Raw genomic sequence first — 22,228 nt, 5'->3', positions numbered from 1 at the left:
TGTCTTTTAGTATCTTCTAGTTGTTGTTTTAAATGCTATCCAATCTCCTTCCTTAATTAATTTTTGTATCTATTAGTATCTTTTATGTATGTTCCCCAAATTATTAATTTAGCTCCATATTAGGACTTTTCTTTGTAGCAGATGCCGGAAGTGTACGAAATTTTAGCTGAACATGTGTTTTGTAGGTTGTGTAGTTGACCGCATATCATTGCACAGTGCAATAAATAAAATAACTTTACTTTATAGGAAAAAGCGCCCTTTTACAGATGATTTCGGTACTAAACAGTTTTGGGATGGTTACTCCTGGCTGATATAACACTTCGTGAAGCGATAGGGTTGCGCGGGCTGTCAAATGAATCTTTCCGACGGATGTGGTTTCTTCTACGAATTTTTCAGGGTGTCGTTGCCTTGGCTAAACCCGAAGGAAATTATTTTACGACAAATAAACTGCATACGTGGTCAATTTTTTGATATTTCCCGTCTCTTCTAAACTTCCCGGCATTAACTACCCGCAAAAATGATCAAGATCTCTTCGTTCGACTCGTAAAGCCAACATTATTGAGTGGAACCACACAGTATGTGCACGAGTGGTCTACAGCTAATGCGAAATTTTTACTATGGACTACACACTACTCGCATCGCTGGACCAAACGCCAGGTCCTTCCAAATCTTCCGAAATAACCGCCACTTAAGTCCTCCCTAATTAACTAACGCGTACAAAATGACTTTTTATTGAAAACCGGCCATCTTTAATGATTCGGGTTTTCGTTCTTTTGCTACGAATTAGGGCGAGAAATCCCTTCCACGTACAAATCACATATGCCACCAATTAAGAAAACCATTTTTAGCTTTCTTTACCTAGACATTCTAGAGCCAGAAGCTATTAAGAGGACAATGCGCTATAGAAATCAAAACACGCAGAAAGGACGATTACTTGCTTTCAGATTCTTATTCCGCGTTATACAATTTATTGGAAAATTCAACTCAAAAGCTGCTTGGTGGTATCAAAACGAACACCTCCCCAAGATCAAAGTTCCTCGTGTGTCTCCCGTTCCCAGTCCTCCCTGATCATAGCCGCCCCCTTCTCCCCGATCATGGTAACAGCCGCGTTCACGTTGCAACTAATTATTCTCGGCATTACCGACGCATCGACAACCCTCAAGCCTTGCGTGCCGTGCACTCGCAACCTCGAATCGACGACCGCGTCGGGATCACGTTCCGATCCCATTTTGCACGTTCCTACCAGATGGTGCGTCGTGGTCGCGAAGTTCCGCACCAAACACTTCCAGTACTCGTCGCCGTCCGGCTCGAATCGCTCGCACTGCGGCAGCGATACGAACAGCGGCTCGGGCGCCTGCGCGGAGAACGCCGCGGTTCGGGTCAAGTTTTGGCAGAGGCGTATACCATCGAGCAGCGTTTGGACGTCGTCCTCGTCGCCGAGGTGGTTGGTGAAGATTTTCGGAGGACCGAACGGATCGGAACCGTCCAGCAAGACTTTGCCAGTCGAAGCCGGGTAGGTGAGGGCGGGAACTAAGAGGATGACGTGTGACTTTTGGCTGCTCGCTTTTAGCTGTTGAACCGCTCCCTCGGGAAGGTTCCATGCGATCTTCAGAAAAGGTAACGCGCCATATATATCGTCCTTGTAAATGATAATGTGGTAGACTTCTAGACTGGGACGGTTAGGTTGGCGCTTGGTGTTGGCGAAGAGAATCAAGCTTTCCGCCGGAGATTTACTTAAGGGACCGCTTCTGTGCATGAAGTACTGGTACAGTTCGTCGATGACATCACCGCGGTTCTTTGGCAGAAGAGCGCTTTCCGCAACGTTGTAAGCCAGCCCGGTGAAGGCCAGGTGATCTTGCAGGTTTCGACCCACCTTCAGGTTTTTGACCGCCCGAATTCCTACCCGCTCCAGGTGTTCGCGCGGACCAATCCCCGAGTTCATCAAAATCTGGGGGGAGTTAACAGCACCAGCCGATAGTACAACCTCTCCCTTGGAGGTGATCTTCAGGAGTTTACCGTTGATGCGCACTTTGACACCGGTCACCTTAAGAGATTCGTCCACCAGCAGTTTTTCTACATGAGAGTGTAGGGCCAGATGGAGATTCTTCCGTGGTTCCGCCGTGGACAAAAAGGCTTTAGCTGTGCTAAACCTTCTACCCTCCCATATATTGTTATAAGCATACGTGTGACCAATACCGTTTTCCTCCGTGAATTTCCCGAACCCCAACTCCTCAAAGGAATCAATCAAAACCTGTCGTAGGGGCTGAAGACTTTTCTCCCAAATAACCTTCAGCTCCCCTCCCTTGCCGAAACGTTCATCTTCAACTCCCCGAAGATCCTCAAATCTCCTGTAATACTCCACGACCGAGTCATAATCCCAACCCTCTTCCTCCCAGCTGTCGAAATCCTCACGATTGCCGTGCAAATAAATCATGCCGTTAATGGCACCGCTTCCACCCAACGCCTTACCCCTCGGACAGCACATCGTCCGATTTTCCACACCTGGAGACGGTTCGGAATCGTAACCCCAATCCTCCGCGCCCTTTACTGCGGCCACACACATCATGGGAATCTGAGAGCAGTTTTGCAAAATTAAACCCGCACGGCTCGGAGGACGTTACCTCGCTTTCCGCCGATGGATAACCGCCCGCCTCCAACAAAAGAACCTTCCAGTTCCGATTTTCCGACAACCTGCTGGCGACAACTGAACCCGCAGTCCCCCCACCGACGACGATGAAATCAAATTGGTCGCCATCTTGCAATTTCGGTCCGTAATCGGATGGGAAGAGGTCCACTGGTGACAGTAGACACTGAGACGTTAGCAGTGTGTTAATAAGAGTGGCGAAAATTGGTGTCGTGGGACAGGGACTCGTGAAGTTCATACTTCGACGGATGTTATCACAACACTAGCTGGTATCAGTAATAACAAATTCCGTTATCGTCATGTTTTTATACACTTTTATCACTTTGGTTACACGTGCATTAGTTGAATGACGTCTTTATCAAGACAGTGAGGTAAGGCGGCGCAGCCCTATTAACAATAAGGGGTAGAAAGACATAGTAGGGTTATCACTCCACAATTATTCTCTGTAAGTATCGATTTCTCAATTAAGTACAACTACGGAAAAGTCTGCACTCCTGATACCATTAATTATTATTATTAATTAAAACAATATGGAACAATTAATGAGGTCTCATGTTCTCCTGATATCAAAAACATATTCAATGGTAATTATTTGTGTTAGAGGTTCAGAACTGGTAAGAGATATGCTTATATTCCCCTGATGTCTACTTTTTTATATCAGGAGTACTTGTACTAGCCACAAAAGTTCAATTCTATAGTAAATGGATAGAAATATAATAACAAAATTTGCCTCATTCCAACGATGGGACTTGTATTGATCCCAATAAAAAGTTGTTTTAGTATCAGGAGAATATTAAAATACAGCTGGTAGATTCTGCGATCCTGATTCAAACTGTTATTGGTACTTGAAGTTCATGAAACATTATTATTGCCACTTCTGCACTCCTACTAGCACACTGATTATTGAAGCAGCGCTGGTAACAGGAGAAAATTAAATATCCTTTTTCCACAGACTTTGTAATGAACCCGATAAAAATAGTTTTGGTATAAGGAGAATATGAACATAAAATTGTCGCTTTGCATTCCTAATAAAAAACACATCCTGACACCACCAACCTCTTAGTACTACTGTACCTTGGGGGTTCATTGTTAGCGTCAATGTATTTTTGATGACCGTTCTATCGCCTAGAAAAAGTTAGCGCAAGTCTGACGGGCGATAACAAAATCTTAATGTCATTTAAGTGACCAAAATGGCCGAAACAAAATTGCTCATAGAAGTGCGAACTCGCCGCTTTTGAATTTCGCGAGTCTTGATAAATGATCCTTATACAAGCGTGATTGGTCTAAGTAGGCTAATGATAAAATATGGCTGCGTTAACTTATTAGCACCATTCAGGTCAGTCAGGGTCCAGGGGTATGAAATACTCCCCAAAGAAAAGAGAACAAACTTGCTTGCAACTTCCATACGCCCTTCATATGTTGGGGGTACTCCATAGAGCCCCCCCCTCCCCCGCTTAGTCCTGTCTTCATCTTTAACACTATGACTTTTGGAAATAAATAGTCGTGAGGGCTAATCGTTTTGAGTTTGAACGTATCACCGGAGGGCCTGGGGGGGGGGGGAGGTATAAAGAGAACAAATTTCCCTTCCCCTAAGTCCTTCGTACTGGGAGGCTTTCCACACCCCTCACACCCCCCGGTTGGGTATTCTTCATCTTTAACCCCATCATTTTTGGAAATAGGCTAGAAAAGAGTCCTGAGGGTTGATAGTTTTGAAGCAGAACGTATCACCGGAAGGACGGAGAAGACCTTCGTGTAGTGGGGGGATATTTATATTCCCCAGACCACCCGGTTTCGTATTCTTCATCCTTAACACCATGACTTTTGTAAATAGTCGAGAAAAGAGTACTGAGGGCTGATCGTTTTGAGACAGAAGATGCCACCGGGGAGTCCTCAGGAAGAAGAGAACAAATTTCCATATCCCCCCCAGGAAATAAGAGCACAAACCCCAGACCTCCCGGTTTGGTATTCTTCATGATTTTTGGGACAAAATCGAGGAAAGGGTTCCTGCAGCTGAATGTTTTGGAGCAACGCGTATCACGGGGGGGAGGTGTCTGGAGAGTATGGGACCCCCCCTTCTTTTGAAAATGTTATCAAGGTCGCAGAAACCGAAGGAGATAGCGGGGTTTATTAGAAGGTATCCTGATGCAAATTATGTTCTCGTCGTGGGGCCTTCAGTATTCGAAGGGATGGAGAAGGTAAGTTGATTCGTAAAGGATTTGACGAAGAGGTTCTTTTCGCCCAAAATACCAAGGTAAATCACAAACAGATTTTCATCACGGATAAGCAGGGGGGCCAGGCGGCGCAGTACAATTTCTTTGATTTCTGGTCTGTCATGAGACGAAGCAGTGCAGTCGCCAATGCCGAGGCCACGTTACTCGTCTCCTGATACAAATCTATCAAATTTCACAATTTATTAGAATATTTCGCATTGTATCAGGATCGCAGAAACGCAAGCTTTTGTTCTCTTAAAGCAAATCACTTTTTATAGTTATTGTACCAAGGTCACAGAAACGCAAGCTTTGTTGTTCTCATGGGTCACACTGACACACATTTTTCTTCTGCAAATTGTTTCAGGAGAAAATATCAGGGTTACAGAATCGCTTAGGGTCACAGTGATACCAGCTTCTGTTCTCCTAATACGAATACTACCCTTTAAAGATTGTTTCCCCAAGTTCCTCGTGTTCTCGTGATTCAAATAAATTGATTTTCACAAACTACAGCATTAATATTGTATCAGGATCACAAAAACAGACTTGTACAGAATATACATACTGTATCAAGAGAACCTTACAAGCGAGAGGGTGTAAAAAGCAACGTTTTTTTTCGATTGTACACCTCTTTATAGAACCCTGGCTATATAATACCGTGGCTTTCATTCCACCCTTAAAAAACTACCAGTGTGTTGGGGAATGCTACATCAGAAGCTGTTAGCCACTTTTTTTCTGTTATGGCTATCTGCGCATCTGATACAACAGCCTTTGGAGGAAAAATTAGTACGAGGACAATACAATAAAGGAAACCTTAAAATCAGTTACACGCTATAACGTTCCTGCGACCCTGATACAAGTTTGTAGGTAGAGAGTCTCAATCTACTAGGTTTTTAATAGCCAAACTTTCCTATTTAACAGTATATGCAATATTATTGACAATACAATGAAAAAACTCTGAAATCAATTACACGCTGTAACATTCCTGTGACCCTGATACAAGTTTGTAGAGAGTCTTAATCAAGAAGGTTTTTAATAACCAATTTTTCATATTTAACATTGTATGCAATATTATTAGACAAGACAATTAAAAAACTCTAAAATCAGTTACTGCCTATAACATTCCTGTGACCCTGATACAAGTTTGTCAAGAGTCTTAATCTAGAAAGTTTTTATTAACCAATTTTTCCTATTTAACCTTGTATGCAATATTATAGATAATACAATAAAAAACTCTAAAATCAGTTACACGCTATAACATTCCTGTGACCTTGATACAAGTTTGTAGAGAGACTTAATCTAGAAAGATTTAATAACCAATTTTTCCTATTTAACATTATATGCAATATTATAGACAATACAATAAAAAAAACGCTAAAATCAGTTACAAGCTATAACATTTCTGTGACCCTGATACAAGTTTGTAGAGTCTTAATCTAGCAAGTTTTTAATAACCAATTTTTCCTATTTAACATTATATGCAATATTATAGACAATACAATAAAAAAAACTCTAAAAACGTTTACGCGCTATAATATTCCTGGGACCCTGATACAAGTTTGTAGAGAGTCTTAATCTAGAAAGTTTTTAATAACCATTTTCTCCTATTTAACATTATATGCAATATTATAGACAATACAATAAAAAACTCTAAAATCAGTTACACGCTATTACATTCCTGTGACCCTGTTACAAGTTTGTAGGCAGTCTTAACCTAGAATCTTTTTAATAACCAATTTTTCTTATTTAGCATTATATGCAATATTATAGACAATACAATAAAAAAACTCTATAATCAGTTACACGCTATAACATTCCTGTGACCCTGATACAAGTTTGTAGAGAGTCTTAATCCAGAACGTTTTTAATAACCAATTTTTCCTATTTAACATTATATGCAATATTATAGACAATACAATAAAAAAAACTCTATAATCAGTTACACGCTATAACATTCCTGTGACCCTGATACAAGTTTGTAGAGAGTCTTAATCCAGAACGTTTTTAATAACCAATTTTTCCTATTTAACATTATATGCAATATTATAGACAATACAATAAAAAAAACTCTATAATCAGTTACACGCTATAACATTCCTGTGACCCTGATACAAGTTTGTAGAGAGTCTTAATCCAGAACGTTTTTAATAACCAATTTTTCCTATTTAACATTATATGCAATATTATAGACAATACAATAAAAAAAACTCTATAATCAGTTACACGCTATAACATTCCTGTGACCCTGATACAAGTTTGTAGAGAGTCTTAATATAGAAAGTGTTTAATAACCAATTTTTCTTATTTAACATTATATGCAATATTATAGACGATACAATAAAAAAAACTCTAAAATCAGTTACACGCTATAATATTCTTGTGACCCTGATACAAGTTTGTAGAGAGTCTTAATCTAGAATGTGTTTAATAACAAATTTTTCCTATTTAACATTAAATGCAGTATTATAGACATTACAATAATAAACTCTAAAATCAGTTACACGCTATAACATTCCTGTGACCCTGATACAAGTTTTTAGAGAGTTTTAATCTGGAAAGTTTTTATTAACCAATTTTTCCTATTTAACATTATATGCAATATTAGTGACAATACAATTTAAAAACTCTAAAATCAGTTACACGCCATGACATTTCTGTGACCCTGATACAAGTTTGTAGAGTCTTAATTTAGAAAGTTTTTAATAACCAATTTTTCCTATTTAACATTGTATGCAATATTATAGACAATAAAAAAACTCTAAAATCAGTTACATGCTATAACATTCCTGTGACCCTGATACAAGTTTGTAGAGAGTCTTAATCTAGAAAGTTTTTAATAACCAATTTTTCCTATTTAACATTATATGCAATATTATAGACAATACAACAAAAAAACTCTAAAATCAGTTACACGCTATAATATTCTTGTGACCCTGATACAAGTTTGTAGAGAGTCTTAATCTAGAAAGTGTTTAATAACAAATTTTTCCTATTTAACATTAAATGCAGTATTATAGACAATACAATAATAAACTCTAAAATCAGTTACACGCTATAACATTCCTGTGACCCTGATACAAGTTTTTAGAGAGTTTTAATCTGGAAAGTTTTTATTAACCAATTTTTCCTATTTAACATTATATGCAATATTAGTGACAATACAACTAAAATCTAAAATCAGTTACACGCCATGACATTTCTGTGACCCTGATACAAGTTTGTAGAGTCTTAATTTAGAAAGTTTTTAATAACCAATTTTTCCTATTTAACATTGTATGCAATATTATAGACAATAAAAAAACTCTAAAATCAGTTACATGCTATAACATTCCTGTGACCCTGATACAAGTTTGTAGAGAGTCTTAATCTAGAAAGTTTTTAATAACCAATTTTTCCTATTTAACATTATATGCAATATTATAGACAATACAACAAAAAAACTCTAAAATCAGTTACATGCTATAAAATTCCTGTGACCCTGATACAAGTTTGTAGAGAGTCTTAATCTAGAAAGTTTTTAATAACCAATTTCTCCTATTTAACATTATATGCAATATTATAGACAATGTAATAAAAAAAACTCTAAAATCAGTTATACGCTATAACATTCCTGTGACCCTGATACAAGTTTGTAGAGAGTCTCAATCTACAAAGTTTCTAATAACCAATTTTTCCTATTTAACAATATATGCAATATCATAAATAATACAATAAAAAAACTCTAAAATCAGTTACACACTATAACATTCCTGTGACCCTGTTACAAATTTGTAGGCATTCTCAACCTAGAATCTTTTTAATAACCAATTTTTCCTATTTAACATTGTATGCAATATACAGACAATACAATAGAAAAAAACTCTAAAATCAGTTACACGCTATAACATTCCTGTGACCCTGATACAAGTTTGTAGGCAGTCTCAACCTAGAATCTTTTTAATAACCAATTTTTCTTATTTAACATTATATGCAATATTATAGACGATACAATAAAAAAACTCTAAAATCAGTTACACGCTATAATATTCTTGTGACCCTGATACAAGTTTGTAGAGAGTCTTAATCTAGAATGTGTTTAATAACAAATTTTTCCTATTTAACATTAAATGCAGTATTATAGACATTACAATAATAAACTCTAAAATCAGTTACACGCTATAACATTCCTGTGACCCTGATACAAGTTTGTAGAGAGTCTTAATCTAGAACGTTTTTAATAATCAATTTTTCCTATTTAACGTTATATGCAATATTATAGACAATACAACAAAAAAAAGCTCTAAAATCAGTTACACGCTATAACATTCCAGTGACCCTGATACAAGTTTGTAGAGAGCCTTGATCTAGAAAGTTTTTAATAACGCATTTTTCCTATTTAACATCATATGCAATATTATAGACAATACAATAAAAAAACTCTAAAATCAGTTAAACGCTATAACATTCCTGTGACCCTGATACAAGTTTGTAGAGAGTCTTAATATAGAAAGTGTTTAATAACCAATTTTTCTTATTTAACATTATATGCAATATTATAGACGATACAATTAACATTATATGCAATATTATAGACGATACAATAAAAAAAACTCTAAAATCAGTTACACGCTATAATATTCTTGTGACCCTGATACAAGTTTGTAGAGAGTCTTAATCTAGAATGTGTTTAATAACAAATTTTTCCTATTTAACATTAAATGCAGTATTATAGACATTACAATAATAAACTCTAAAATCAGTTACACGCTATAACATTCCTGTGACCCTGATACAAGTTTTTAGAGAGTTTTAATCTGGAAAGTTTTTATTAACCAATTTTTCCTATTTAACATTATATGCAATATTAGTGACAATACAATTTAAAAACTCTAAAATCAGTTACACGCCATGACATTTCTGTGACCCTGATACAAGTTTGTAGAGTCTTAATTTAGAAAGTTTTTAATAACCAATTTTTCCTATTTAACATTGTATGCAATATTATAGACAATAAAAAAACTCTAAAATCAGTTACATGCTATAACATTCCTGTGACCCTGATACAAGTTTGTAGAGAGTCTTAATCTAGAAAGTTTTTAATAACCAATTTTTCCTATTTAACATTATATGCAATATTATAGACAATACAACAAAAAAACTCTAAAATCAGTTACACGCTATAATATTCTTGTGACCCTGATACAAGTTTGTAGAGAGTCTTAATCTAGAAAGTGTTTAATAACAAATTTTTCCTATTTAACATTAAATGCAGTATTATAGACAATACAATAATAAACTCTAAAATCAGTTACACGCTATAACATTCCTGTGACCCTGATACAAGTTTTTAGAGAGTTTTAATCTGGAAAGTTTTTATTAACCAATTTTTCCTATTTAACATTATATGCAATATTAGTGACAATACAACTAAAATCTAAAATCAGTTACACGCCATGACATTTCTGTGACCCTGATACAAGTTTGTAGAGTCTTAATTTAGAAAGTTTTTAATAACCAATTTTTCCTATTTAACATTGTATGCAATATTATAGACAATAAAAAAACTCTAAAATCAGTTACATGCTATAACATTCCTGTGACCCTGATACAAGTTTGTAGAGAGTCTTAATCTAGAAAGTTTTTAATAACCAATTTTTCCTATTTAACATTATATGCAATATTATAGACAATACAACAAAAAAACTCTAAAATCAGTTACATGCTATAAAATTCCTGTGACCCTGATACAAGTTTGTAGAGAGTCTTAATCTAGAAAGTTTTTAATAACCAATTTCTCCTATTTAACATTATATGCAATATTATAGACAATGTAATAAAAAAAACTCTAAAATCAGTTATACGCTATAACATTCCTGTGACCCTGATACAAGTTTGTAGAGAGTCTCAATCTACAAAGTTTCTAATAACCAATTTTTCCTATTTAACAATATATGCAATATCATAAATAATACAATAAAAAAACTCTAAAATCAGTTACACACTATAACATTCCTGTGACCCTGTTACAAATTTGTAGGCATTCTCAACCTAGAATCTTTTTAATAACCAATTTTTCCTATTTAACATTGTATGCAATATACAGACAATACAATAGAAAAAAACTCTAAAATCAGTTACACGCTATAACATTCCTGTGACCCTGATACAAGTTTGTAGGCAGTCTCAACCTAGAATCTTTTTAATAACCAATTTTTCTTATTTAACATTATATGCAATATTATAGACAATACAATAAAAAAACTCTATAATCAGTTACACGCTATAACATTCCTGTGACCCTGATACAAGTTTGTAGAGAGTCTTAATCTAGAACGCTTTTAATAACCAATTTTTCCTATTTAACATTATATGCAATATATAGACAATACAATAAAAAAAAACTCTAAAATCAGTTACACGCTATAACATTCCTGTGACCCTGATACAAGTTTGTAGAGGGTCTTAATCTAGCAAGTTTTTAATAACCAATTTTTCCTATTTAACATTATATGCAATATACAGACAATACAATAAAAAAAAACTCTAAAATCAGTTACACGCTATAACATTCCTGTGGCCCTGATACAAGTTTGTAGGCAGTCTCAACCTAGAATCTTTTTAATAACCAATTTTTCCTATTTAACATTATATGCAATATTATAGACAATACAATAAAAACAATAAAATCAGTTTACACGCTATAACGTTCCTGTGACCCTGATACAAGCTTGTAGAGAGTCTTTTAATAACCAATTTTTTCTATTTAACATTATATTGAGTTCTAGTCATCCTAATGCAATAATCTTTGTGAGAAAGATCAGGAAAGCATAACAGTAGAATGTACATGGTACATGAAACGAACAAAGGATTTGTATGAGGAGGGCAATGTTTGAACCTTCATTATTGGTCATTCCGTATTCATTGAACCTTGGACCCCCATTTTAACTCTTAAACCTTGGTTTTAATTTGTGGGTATTGACTTTCATTAGTTGCATTGTGCCTGCTGAGCTTTGCACGTTAAATTATTGCAGTTAGGAGGATTTTGAACCTTCTATATTCAGTAAAAGACTAAGGTTATGGTTTCTTTGAGAACCTTGGGAATATTGTATTGTAGAACATCTGGTATAATGGCGCCATGGTCTCTATTGCGGTTTTACCTTGACTTTACTTGAGCACCATCTTCAGTACAAGAAATAGGATCCCCACTAGTATTAAGAACACAACGGCTACAAGGCAAATGATGTCCAAAAGGTAGTACTGATACGCGGGGATGTCCAGGTAGGGGCTTCTGAAGTGCTTGGCCCCCTTGTGACGCAACACGTATTCCGTCCACCAAACCGCGCGTTCCAATCCTGTCATTGGTTGATCCGAGGCCAACTCTGCCAACTCGGCAATTCTCCTCTTGTACCTGCAAGTGCATGTACCGTGGGTTCAATACGACCAGTTGCTCACCTGGGGTTAGTTATCACTTCCTCTATGGCGGACTTGAGCTCCTCCTTCCGCAAGTGGTTGTAATCGAGCTTCAATCCGAAACCTCTCTCGAGCATCCTTTCCGCGTTGGAGAATTGGTCCGCGTAGAAAGGGATGGCGATTATCGGGACGTGGGCGTAAATCGCTTCTTCCGTCGACTGTACCCCTCCCTGCGTTATAAATAATTTCACGTTGGGATGCTCTGGAAGAGGTTTCAATGGTGGTTGATGAGTGGACCGGCGCAAAACTTACTTAAGACGTTTGGCTGCGGGAACCATTTGGCCACGTGGACGTTTTTGGGCGCGTCGGGCATGTGGTCGGAATCAAACTTCCACAGGACAGTGTAGGGAAGCTCGGCGAAAGTTGACAGGATCTGCTTCCTGGTGTCGTTTGGTAAATCCTCGCATTTGACGTTCGTTCCCAAGCTGAAGTAGATGGCGCCTTCCGATGCGGAGTCTAGCACGTCTCGTAGGTCCTAAAAATGATTGAGTTGGAGTACGCAGTGAGTTTGGGTACATACAGTGGGCAGGGGGCCGGATGGGATCCGGTAGGATCCGCCGCCTATCTGGATGACGTTTGGAAGAAGCGGTTTCGCTTTGTAGAAGATTGGATCGGAGTTGATGAAGAAGAGGCTGACATTTTGGGCAATCTCCGTCAACGATGGGTAATTGGGCCCAAAGTAGGTTTCGACGAGCGTTTCCTGGGTGGCGAAAAAGTGGTGATTGAATAATACCTCGGTAAACAGCGAAAATGCGACGCTAGTGAAACGTTTAAGTAGCGTCGAGTGATCCGTAAAATGTAGCAAGAATTCCGGATGAATCACGGGATGAATAGGGTTCCCGATTGTCTTCAATGTATGATGCAAGGCATCCATGGAGGTGACGCCAATGTGTGGGCACTTGAACCTTGCCGCAAAGCCGAACATGCTCGGCAGCAGGTATTCCACGATCACCAGGTCGAAAGAGGCGTCGCTCCGTATCAAGCCCTGCACGCGCGGATGGGCCAGCTGCACCCTGGAAAACTCCTGCATCGCCCTCGTAATCCCCGTGACCGACTTAATTAAATCTGTGTTAACATCCTCGATTACCTCCCCCAAAACTGACCGCCATGCGTCGTAGGAGAAATGGAGATTGATTTCGGTCAGATTGGTCAGTTGGGGGTCGTTTATTAGATCGGCCGTGAGGGTAGTTACTTGATGCCCGCGTAGCGATAGCTCTCTCCATAGTGGCTGGAAGACCACCTGGTGGCTGTAGGACGGAAAAGAGATAATTCCCAATATCTTGGCGGAATTTCCGCACGAAATCGCCCAGAGTATCACAAACAGCGCAATCATCGCCGTACAACACCCAGACTGAACGATTGTATAAGCGATTGTTGTTTATCTACGTTTCTCACATAAAGCAATTTAGAATACATGAAGAATCACTTAGGCTTAATTTAAAATACAATTGTACACGTTGTTACCATAGGAAAGCCGAAATTTATGTGCTCAGCCGCTTGGAAACTAACAATTAGCAATTTCAATAGTTCCTTAGCCGGCTTCCAGCTGTACCAGAAGCTTGGCCAAGTGTTAATCAGAAAGAGGCGGTTCTTCAAATTCTTTTTCTTCTTCTTCCTATTTTCTTAGGCGTAGTTTAGAACTGGTTTCGTTGTTCTTCTTGAGAGATGGATTGCCAGCTGTCCTTCCATCTTTTCGGTGGTCTTCCTATAGGACAGTTTTTTCTAATTTGCTCTTCATCCATTTTTATCCTCTTCTTTCCTCTTCCTGCTTTCCTTTGTTTTTTCTACTTCTGTTTCCTCGTGAGTTCTCGATTCCTCCTTTCGATCCCTGCTCATAGTATTTCTAATTTTCTGTCACCAATTCACTTTCTCTTTCCTTCCCTACTTCAAATCTTCCCGCTTTGTGTCCCTCCAGTTCATCCCATTCCTTCCAACCCCATATCTCCTCCCCCAATTGCATCAAAAGGGGGTTTTCGTATTCGGAACTATTTTTTGAATTTTCTCTTTCTTATTCTCCACATGTCCAATCGCCATTTCTCTCTTATTTGTACATTGCACCATTCTTTCGTTGCATCTGGTAATCTAAGTATTTAGATTCTGTCTACTCCTCCCTCCCTCAATTCACCTTCTTTCCTAATCCCAACATCTTCGATTTTCCCTTTCCCAACACCTTCCAATCATTTCCTTTATTTGTTCTACCTCTGTTTCAATTCTTCCTCCACTTTGACGCTGTGTTAATATTTTCTCTATGGCTCTTATCTAAAAGTTAAATAAGGTTGGGCTAAATCTAAGTCCAGAATACTTCAGATTCTTTCTCTCTGATATATATTTTCCCATCATTTTCCATAGCTCTCTTTCTACTCTGTCAAACAATCGTTCCCCTTTCAAACCAATTTCTTTTTCTAACCGTTCATTCAGTACCATGGCATATACAGTGTGTACAATATAACCCGTTGCCGTTTTATTTAAAGTGTTATTAGCACCTCGTATACAAATTAGCGCAACGAAATATTTTGCACCTTGGACCCTAACGCTTTCGTGGTGATTTATTTAAATGGGAACACTTTAATCGGATCGTGCAATGACTCGCAAATATTCACGTACGTACTAAGAATTTTGCTCTCCCACCCGATATTCACTTAACTACTCGTCGAATCCCAAATACGAAACGACCCCAACGCAAACCAAACTGTTCCACTGTTTTTTACACACGCGGGTATAGCAGAGACGATTATTAGAACCGCCAACACTGTAACGTTTCGACTCGTATCTGCGTGAATACTCATTCCTTATCTTAACTTGATTTATTTTCTCGAGTATTAGTTCGGTTCTCTTTCACTACGAAGCGGTACACGTACAAAATTTCCTATACGTAATTTTGTACATATAACATGTAACAGAAAACCTTCATATCCTTTCCGTTTCTTCCTCTTCTATACTTTTTTCTGTTCTTTTCTCCTCTATCCTTTGCTTTATCTCTCTATCATTGTTCTGTATCTGTTTCTCTATTTGGTACAGCCTCTGTCCCACCAATTTTATTATCTCTCATTTCCCCTTTAATTACTTGTTGCCACGTTTTTACCTTTTTTCTTCATATTTTTCCACATCTTCTCTGTACTCTCTCCTATTTCTTCCTTTTGATCCTCTCCTTCTATGTCTACATTGTGTTTGTTGTTCATAACTGTATCTGCCTTCCTCATTGTTTCCATTGGTCAATCTTTTTATCTTCCCTTTAGAGACTCATTTCTATCCTTGTTCCTACCTTAAATCGGCGAACACTTTAATCGGATCGTGCAATGACTCGCAAATATTCACGTACGTACTAAGAATTTTGCTCTCCCACCCGATATTCACTTAACTACTCATCGAATCCCAAATATGAAACGACCCCAACGCAAACCAAACTGTTCCACTGTTTTTTACACACGCGGGTATAGCAGAGACGATTTTTAGAACCGCCAACACTGTAACGTTTCGACTCGTATCTGCGTGAATACTCGTTCCTTATTTTAACTTGATTTATTTTCTCGAGTATTAGTTCGGTTCTCTTTCATTATGAAGCGGTACACGTACAAAATTTCCTATACCGGCAATTGTACATCTAACAGAAAACCTTTTAAGCCTAAAGCGACCACTTGTTATTCTTCTTCATATCCTTTCTGTTTCTTCCTCTTCTGTACTTTCTTTTCTGTTCTTCTGTCCTCTAACCTTCACTTTATCTCTCTATCATTGTTCTGTATCTGTTTCTCTATTTTGTACAGCCACTGTCCCACCAATTTTTCTCACTATCTCTCATTCCTCCCTTAATTACTTGTTGCCACGTTTTTACCCTTTTCCCTTATATTTTTCCACACCTCTGTACTCTCTCCCATTTCTTCCTTTTGTTTCTCTCCTTCTATGTCTCCATTTTCTTTCTTGTTCATAACTGTATATGCCTTCCTCATTGTTTTAATTGCTTGATCTTTTTATCTTCCCTTTAGACTCATTTCTATCCTTGTCCATACCTTAAATCTTTTCGGTATTTTTTCGTTTAATAGTACCTATATAATCAGTTACCGAGCTCTCTCTTTCTCCCATGCATGAGTATTGGGCGTCTCTATCCCCCTCGATATTTCCTTTTAAAATTCTTCATCCTCTATTTTTCTTTGTTGCATTCTTTACTTCTTAACTTTGTATATTGCTCCTCTTCCTCTCTTTCACCTACTTTATTTTCTACTTTATTTTTTAACTCTTTCATTCCTTCTCTGTTGTATATAGTTATCACTCTCATTTTCTTCTCCTCTAATTCCACTCGTCTTTCCTGTATGCCTTTCTCCTCTTCCATTTTCTCTCCATTCCCTTATCTCTTTTTTTACCCTTGTTACTGTTCCTCCTTCCACCTTCCCTCTGTTATCACTCTTCGTAAATTCTCTATTTTTTTTATAATGTCCCAGTTATTTTCATCGATCTTCTATTATGAGAATCCTAAGGGCTAAACGTTTTATGGGGGAAAGTGTAACAGTGGGATCTGGGGGTAAAGAATACCCCTTAGTATACAGTAGTTCCATTGTTATATCCAAAACCCATGAGAAACCGAGGGTCACAGGGAAAGGAGTTACCGAGTGGTTCTTTGCCGAGGGTTCCCTTTGCTGGGGAGGGGGAGAATTCCACACCGCCCAGACTTCCGGTGTTATGTTCAATGCAATACTTGTTTGCAGAAGAGGATCTTAGCCATTCCAAATATAGCGCAACGAAATGTTTGGCACCTTGGACCCGAACGCTTTCGCGGTAACAATTTAATTAAATGCGACCACTATAATCGCATCTTCCCAGGACCCGCAAATACTCACATACGTATTAAGAAAGTAATTTATTCGTACTGTATTTTCAATTGGTCATAAATTCGCCATCATTTTCTTGTTGCTAAATGTATGAAGTACTCACGAGAATAAATTCGTCGGAAATGGCACGATCTTCGGTTGCGCGGCTAACGGCATTTGGTTCGAACTTTTAATTAAAAATGAAATTTTACGCGATCTCCAAAAAAAGGCGCACGCCACTGAAAGGCTTGGCAACGTATTTTGTTTTACGCGATCTATAAATTTCCGCGCGCATGTTTTCCCCAAAGGTCTCGCTAAAAATTCAATACGCGATCGAAAAAATTCGGCATAATTCTCGTCGAAGGTTTGAGTAGGAATTTCGCTCTCCCACCCGATTTTTACTTAAGTACTCGCCGAATCTCAAATACGAAACGACACGCAAAGCAAACGCTCACACTGTTTTTTATACATGCGAAGGTATAGGAGAGGCTGCTCTTCCCACGCTCCGCAGCGACGGTTCTTAGAGCTGGCAACACTGCAACGTTTCGACTCTTATTTGCTTGAACACTACTTTCTTTTTTTAACGTCCTTTATTTTCTCTTTCATAGTGAAGCGGTACACGTATAAAATGTCTTCTCGTTTACTAGTACCTAAGAAATTACCGACACCCCTCTTGCTCCCATGAATCTGTATTAGCCGTCCCTATCATCCTCCATATTTTCGTTTAAAATTCTCCATCATCCCTTTTCTGATAGTTCTCCCTCTTTGTTGCATTCCTTATCTCTTGACTTTCTATCTCGTGTTGCTCTTCCCATCCGTACCCATTTTCCTTTATTCTCTGTTCTGGCGTTTAAATCTCCCCCTAATATTTGCCCCTTCTACGCCATTTCATATACCATGTTTTTTTTTAACCCTTTCACCCCTTCTCTACTATAAATACTTTCTTCGATTCGTCTTTCCTGTAAGTCTCCCTCCTCTTTCATTTTCTCTCCCATTCCATTATCTCTTTTTTAAAACTCCTTTTACTCTTCCCTCCATGTTATCCCTCTTCGCAAATTGGTTCTTCCATAATTATGTCCTCACTCGATATCCTATTTCTTCCAGTTCTTTTAATCTATTCATGATTCCACCACCCCCACAACATCATACCCTCATCCCAGAGTGCAATCCCCGCCTCATTTCAGAACACCATCTTTACGCTTTTCCTCGTTCTTCTGTTGTTCGTTTCTGTCTCCTCTCCCTAACCCTTAAAGACCCCCCCCCTCGTTTTAATACAATACTTGTTTGCAGAAGAAGCTCCGATAATTTTCTAAAAAACTATTTATTTATTGTCCCTTTGTTCTGGGCTCTCCACAGACTTTCTGATCAGAATTATATACATGCGAAATACAGTGATTTTGTGGGAGAATGTGTAATCGGGGGGTTTCCCTGTATACAGTGGTTCCATTACCATTTCCAGAACCCATGAGACTACCGAGGATTAGAGGAAAAGGAGCGGCCGAGTGGTTTCTTACCAAGAGCTCTCTCTGCTGGGGCGTATTCCATACCTCCCAGATCTCCCGGTGTTGTGTTCTAAACAATACTTACTTCCGGAAGAAAATCTGATAACTATTACGAAAATAATAATAATAATAATAATATTTACAGTCCAAACAAGTAATAAAATAATACTCTTATAACAGGACAATATCTAAAAAAGAAATATTAAACTTATTAAACAAAACAAGAAAAAAACAAAAAAAAATCCTAAGGCTAAACGTTGGGGTGGGGGGAGGAGTGTAACCGGGGGTCGGGGGGAAGGGGTTATGGACCAACCCCCAGCATACATGTGTTTGCTCTTTATTTATCATCGTCCTCGCGCTGAACATAAAACCATTACCAATTATAGAAATTTAATTTTCTACGGAACGGAATTCTATTGGTCCTTCTCTTTGTTGCGTTTACGAACACAGGTCCGTATAACTAGCCGGAGTGCCAACTTAAAAAGGACATATGCGGCGCCTGATAATACCGCGAGTATCACAAGCAAAACGCAAATGACATCCAGCAACAAATACTGGTAGGTGGGGATCTCCAGAAAAGGGCTTCGGAGATGCTTGGCGCCCTTGTGGCGTAACACGTACTCCGTCCACCAGACGGCGCGTTCCAGTCCCGTCATCGGCTGATCCGAAGCCAATTCTGCCAGTTCGGTGACCTTCTTCTTGTACCTGGAAGATCATGAACCATGACTGAAATTTTCAATTGTTCCTACCGGGGGTTAGTTATGACCTCGATTATCGCGGATTTAAACTCCTCCTTTTGCAAATTCGTGTAGTCGAGCGACAGTCCGACGCCTCTCTCAAGCATCCTCTGCGCGTTGAAGAACTGGTCCCCGATGAACGGTATGATTATCATGGGAACGTGTGCGAAAATGGACTCGTCCATTGACTGTAGGCCTCCTTGGGTTATAAACAGCTTGACATTGGAGTGCCCTGGAAGACACAGTTATCATCGACCACAAAAAGCGTACCGGGTGACCCAATAAGACTGTTCCTCGGGGCGATATCTCGGGAACCGTTCGTCGTATCAAATTTTTGGGTAAATCGGTTATGAAGAATCGCTGAAAAATATTTTCAAGTTCTAAAAATGACCAGCAGAGGGCGTAACTACCATCTTAAATTTTAAAAATGCATTTTCTTTAAATTTCGCATAATAAACTAAACATTCTTTTTTCACATTTTTAAAGAGAACCAGTTTATCTATCATTTTTGTAAAAACAAAAACTCAGTTATTTCAAAAACAAAGATGGCGTGGGGCGTTCAATTGTTTTTGCAATAACCTGCTTTACCTTCTTAACCGTTTGATCGACTGTAACAAATTTGGTATCGTTGAAAAGAGCATTCCTTGGGCAACAAGAATCAAAATATAGTTAATTTAGTTGAATCTTTCTCCGCCAGGGGGCTAGTTTTGACACTATGATCCAAAATCCTAAAAAAATCAAAAAAATCAAATGGAATGATATGACCTTTTCTTTATGAAAAAGTAGCCAAATAACATACAAAGAGGCCAGTGAAAACCGTTTTTCAAAATCTCGTTTTTAATTTCAAATATTGGGAAAATGAGATTAATAAATTAATTCATTAAAATGCTTAAATTGTATCTTATTCGACGTATTTCCGGTATTTGTCGATGGCGCAGAAGATTGTTTGGAAAAGCACCCTACACTTTTAGGTAGGCCTTGGAAAATTAAACAAATGATACACGATGCATTATAAAATAATAACAGCCGTAATTTGTAAATTTTGCTGCTGTGTTTACATTCAGAAAGTGCAGTTTTTTGAATTTTTTTGAGGCCCGAAACAAAAATTGTCTCAGATCGACCCGGAAAAAAAATTTTCTTATAGAATGTGGCCTGTAGAATCCATAATTTCAAACAGTTCCCAGATTGGGCTACTAGTTCAAAAGTTACAGCCCTTTGAATTTTCTTTCGAAATTGGTTTCTAGTCTATAACTTTTGATTGAGAAGTCTGATCGAAAAAGTAAGAATTGTTTTGGATTCTACGCACCAAAATTAATAAGAAAAAGTGTTTTCCCGAGAAATTTTGGTGCAGTCGATTTTTGGTAAAAAAGGAAGGTTGTACACTGCCTTTTTTGAGGCCCGAAAAAAAAATTGTCTCAGATCGACCCGGAAAAAAATGTTCTTATAGAATGTGGCCTGTAGAATCCATAATTTCAAACAGTTCCAAGATTGGGCTACTAGTTCAAAAGTTACAGCCCTTTGAATTTTTTTTCGAAATCGGTTTCTAGTCTATAACTTTTGATTGAGAAGTCTGATCGAAAAAGTACGAATTGTTTTGGATTCTACGTACCAAAATTAATAAGAAAAAGTGTTTTCCCAAGAAATTTTGGTGCAGTCGATTTTTGGCTAAAAACGAAGGTTATCCACTGCCTTTTTTTGAGGCCCGAAAAAAAAATTGTCTCAGATCGACCCGGAAAAAAATTTTTCTTGTAGAATGTGGCCTGTAGAATCGATAGTTTCAAACAGTTCCAAGATTGGGCTACTAGTTCAAAAGTTACAGCCCTTTGAATTTTCTTTCGAAATCGGTTTCTAGTCTATAACTTTTGATTGAGAAGTCTGATCGAAAAAGTACGAATTGTTTTGGATTCTACGCACCAAAATTAATAAGAAAAGTGTTTTCCCGAGAAATTTTGGTGCAGTCGATTTTTGGTAAAAAAGGAAGGTTATACACTGCCTTTTTTTGAGCCCCGAAAAAAAAATTGTCTCAGATCGACCCGGAAAAAAAATTTTCTTATAGAATGTGGCCTGTAGAATCCATAATTTCAAAAAGTTCCAAGATTGGGCTACTAGTTCAAAAGTTACAGCCCTTTGAATTTTTTTTCGAAATTGGTTTCTAGTCTATAAATTTTGATTGAGAAGTCTGATCGAAAAAGTACGAATTGTTTTGGATTCTACGCACCAAAATTAATAAGAAAAAGTGTTTTCCCGAGAAATTTTGGTGCAGTCGATTTTTGGCTAAAAAGGAAGGTTATACACTGCCTTTTTTTGAGGCCCGAAAAAAAAATTGTCTCAGATCGACCCCGGAAAAAAAATTTCTTATAGAATGTGGCCTGTAGAATCCATAATTTCAAATAGTTCCAAGATTGGGCTACTAGTTCAAAAGTTACAGCCCTTTGCATTTTTTTTTGAAATTGGTTTCTAGTCTATAACTTTTGATTGAGAGGTCTAATCGAAAAAGTACGAATTGTTTTGGATTCTACGTACCAAAATTAATAAGAAAAAGTGTTTTCCCAAGAAATTTTGGTGCAGTCGATTTTTGGCTAAAAACGAAGGTTATCCACTGCCTTTTTTTGAGGCCCGAAAAAAAAATTGTCTCAGATCGACCCGGAAAAAAATTTTTCTTGTAGAATGTGGCCTGTAGAATCGATAGTTTCAAACAGTTCCAAGATTGGGCTACTAGTTCAAAAGTTACAGCCCTTTGAATTTTCTTTCGAAATCGGTTTCTAGTCTATAACTTTTGATTGAGAAGTCTCATCGAAAAAGTACGAATTGTTTTGGATTCTACGGACCAAAATTAATAAGAAAAAGTGTTTTCCTGAGAAATTTTGGTGCAGTCGATTTTTGGTAAAAA

The 22,228-nt window shown here is 37.8% G+C and overlaps 3 protein-coding genes across 3 annotated transcripts; all 3 read right to left on the bottom strand.

The window, feature by feature from the left end:
- Positions 1-925: 925 nt before the first annotated feature.
- LOC116162199 (glucose dehydrogenase [FAD, quinone]-like) lies at positions 926-3,001 on the bottom strand. Its single transcript, XM_031475756.1, has 2 exons — positions 2,622-3,001; positions 926-2,572 (listed from the first exon to the last, which is right to left on the bottom strand). The coding sequence occupies exons 1-2, from the start codon at positions 2,880-2,882 to the stop codon at positions 1,028-1,030; spliced, it is 1,806 nt and encodes a 601-aa protein (XP_031331616.1). The 5' UTR covers positions 2,883-3,001; the 3' UTR covers positions 926-1,027.
- Positions 3,002-11,994: 8,993 nt separating this feature from the next.
- Positions 11,995-13,633, bottom strand: LOC116162392 (UDP-glucuronosyltransferase 2B7-like). Its single transcript, XM_031476009.1, has 4 exons — positions 12,821-13,633; positions 12,553-12,775; positions 12,283-12,502; positions 11,995-12,238 (listed from the first exon to the last, which is right to left on the bottom strand). The coding sequence occupies exons 1-4, from the start codon at positions 13,631-13,633 to the stop codon at positions 11,995-11,997; spliced, it is 1,500 nt and encodes a 499-aa protein (XP_031331869.1).
- A 5,191-nt stretch (positions 13,634-18,824) lies between these two features.
- On the bottom strand, positions 18,825-19,598 carry LOC116161839 (UDP-glucuronosyltransferase 2B2-like). The gene is made up of 2 exons (XM_031475312.1): positions 19,351-19,598; positions 18,825-19,306 (listed from the first exon to the last, which is right to left on the bottom strand). The coding sequence occupies exons 1-2, from the start codon at positions 19,521-19,523 to the stop codon at positions 19,015-19,017; spliced, it is 465 nt and encodes a 154-aa protein (XP_031331172.1). The 5' UTR covers positions 19,524-19,598; the 3' UTR covers positions 18,825-19,014.
- Between the last annotated feature and the right edge of the window lie 2,630 nt (positions 19,599-22,228).

Source organism: Photinus pyralis, unplaced genomic scaffold (genome assembly GCF_008802855.1).
Source record: "Photinus pyralis isolate 1611_PpyrPB1 unplaced genomic scaffold, Ppyr1.3 Ppyr1.4_LG10, whole genome shotgun sequence".
NCBI lineage: Eukaryota > Metazoa > Arthropoda > Insecta > Coleoptera > Lampyridae > Photinus > Photinus pyralis.
The sequence above is the reverse complement of the archived record's forward strand: the minus strand, read 5'-3'. Positions and strand labels throughout refer to the sequence as shown.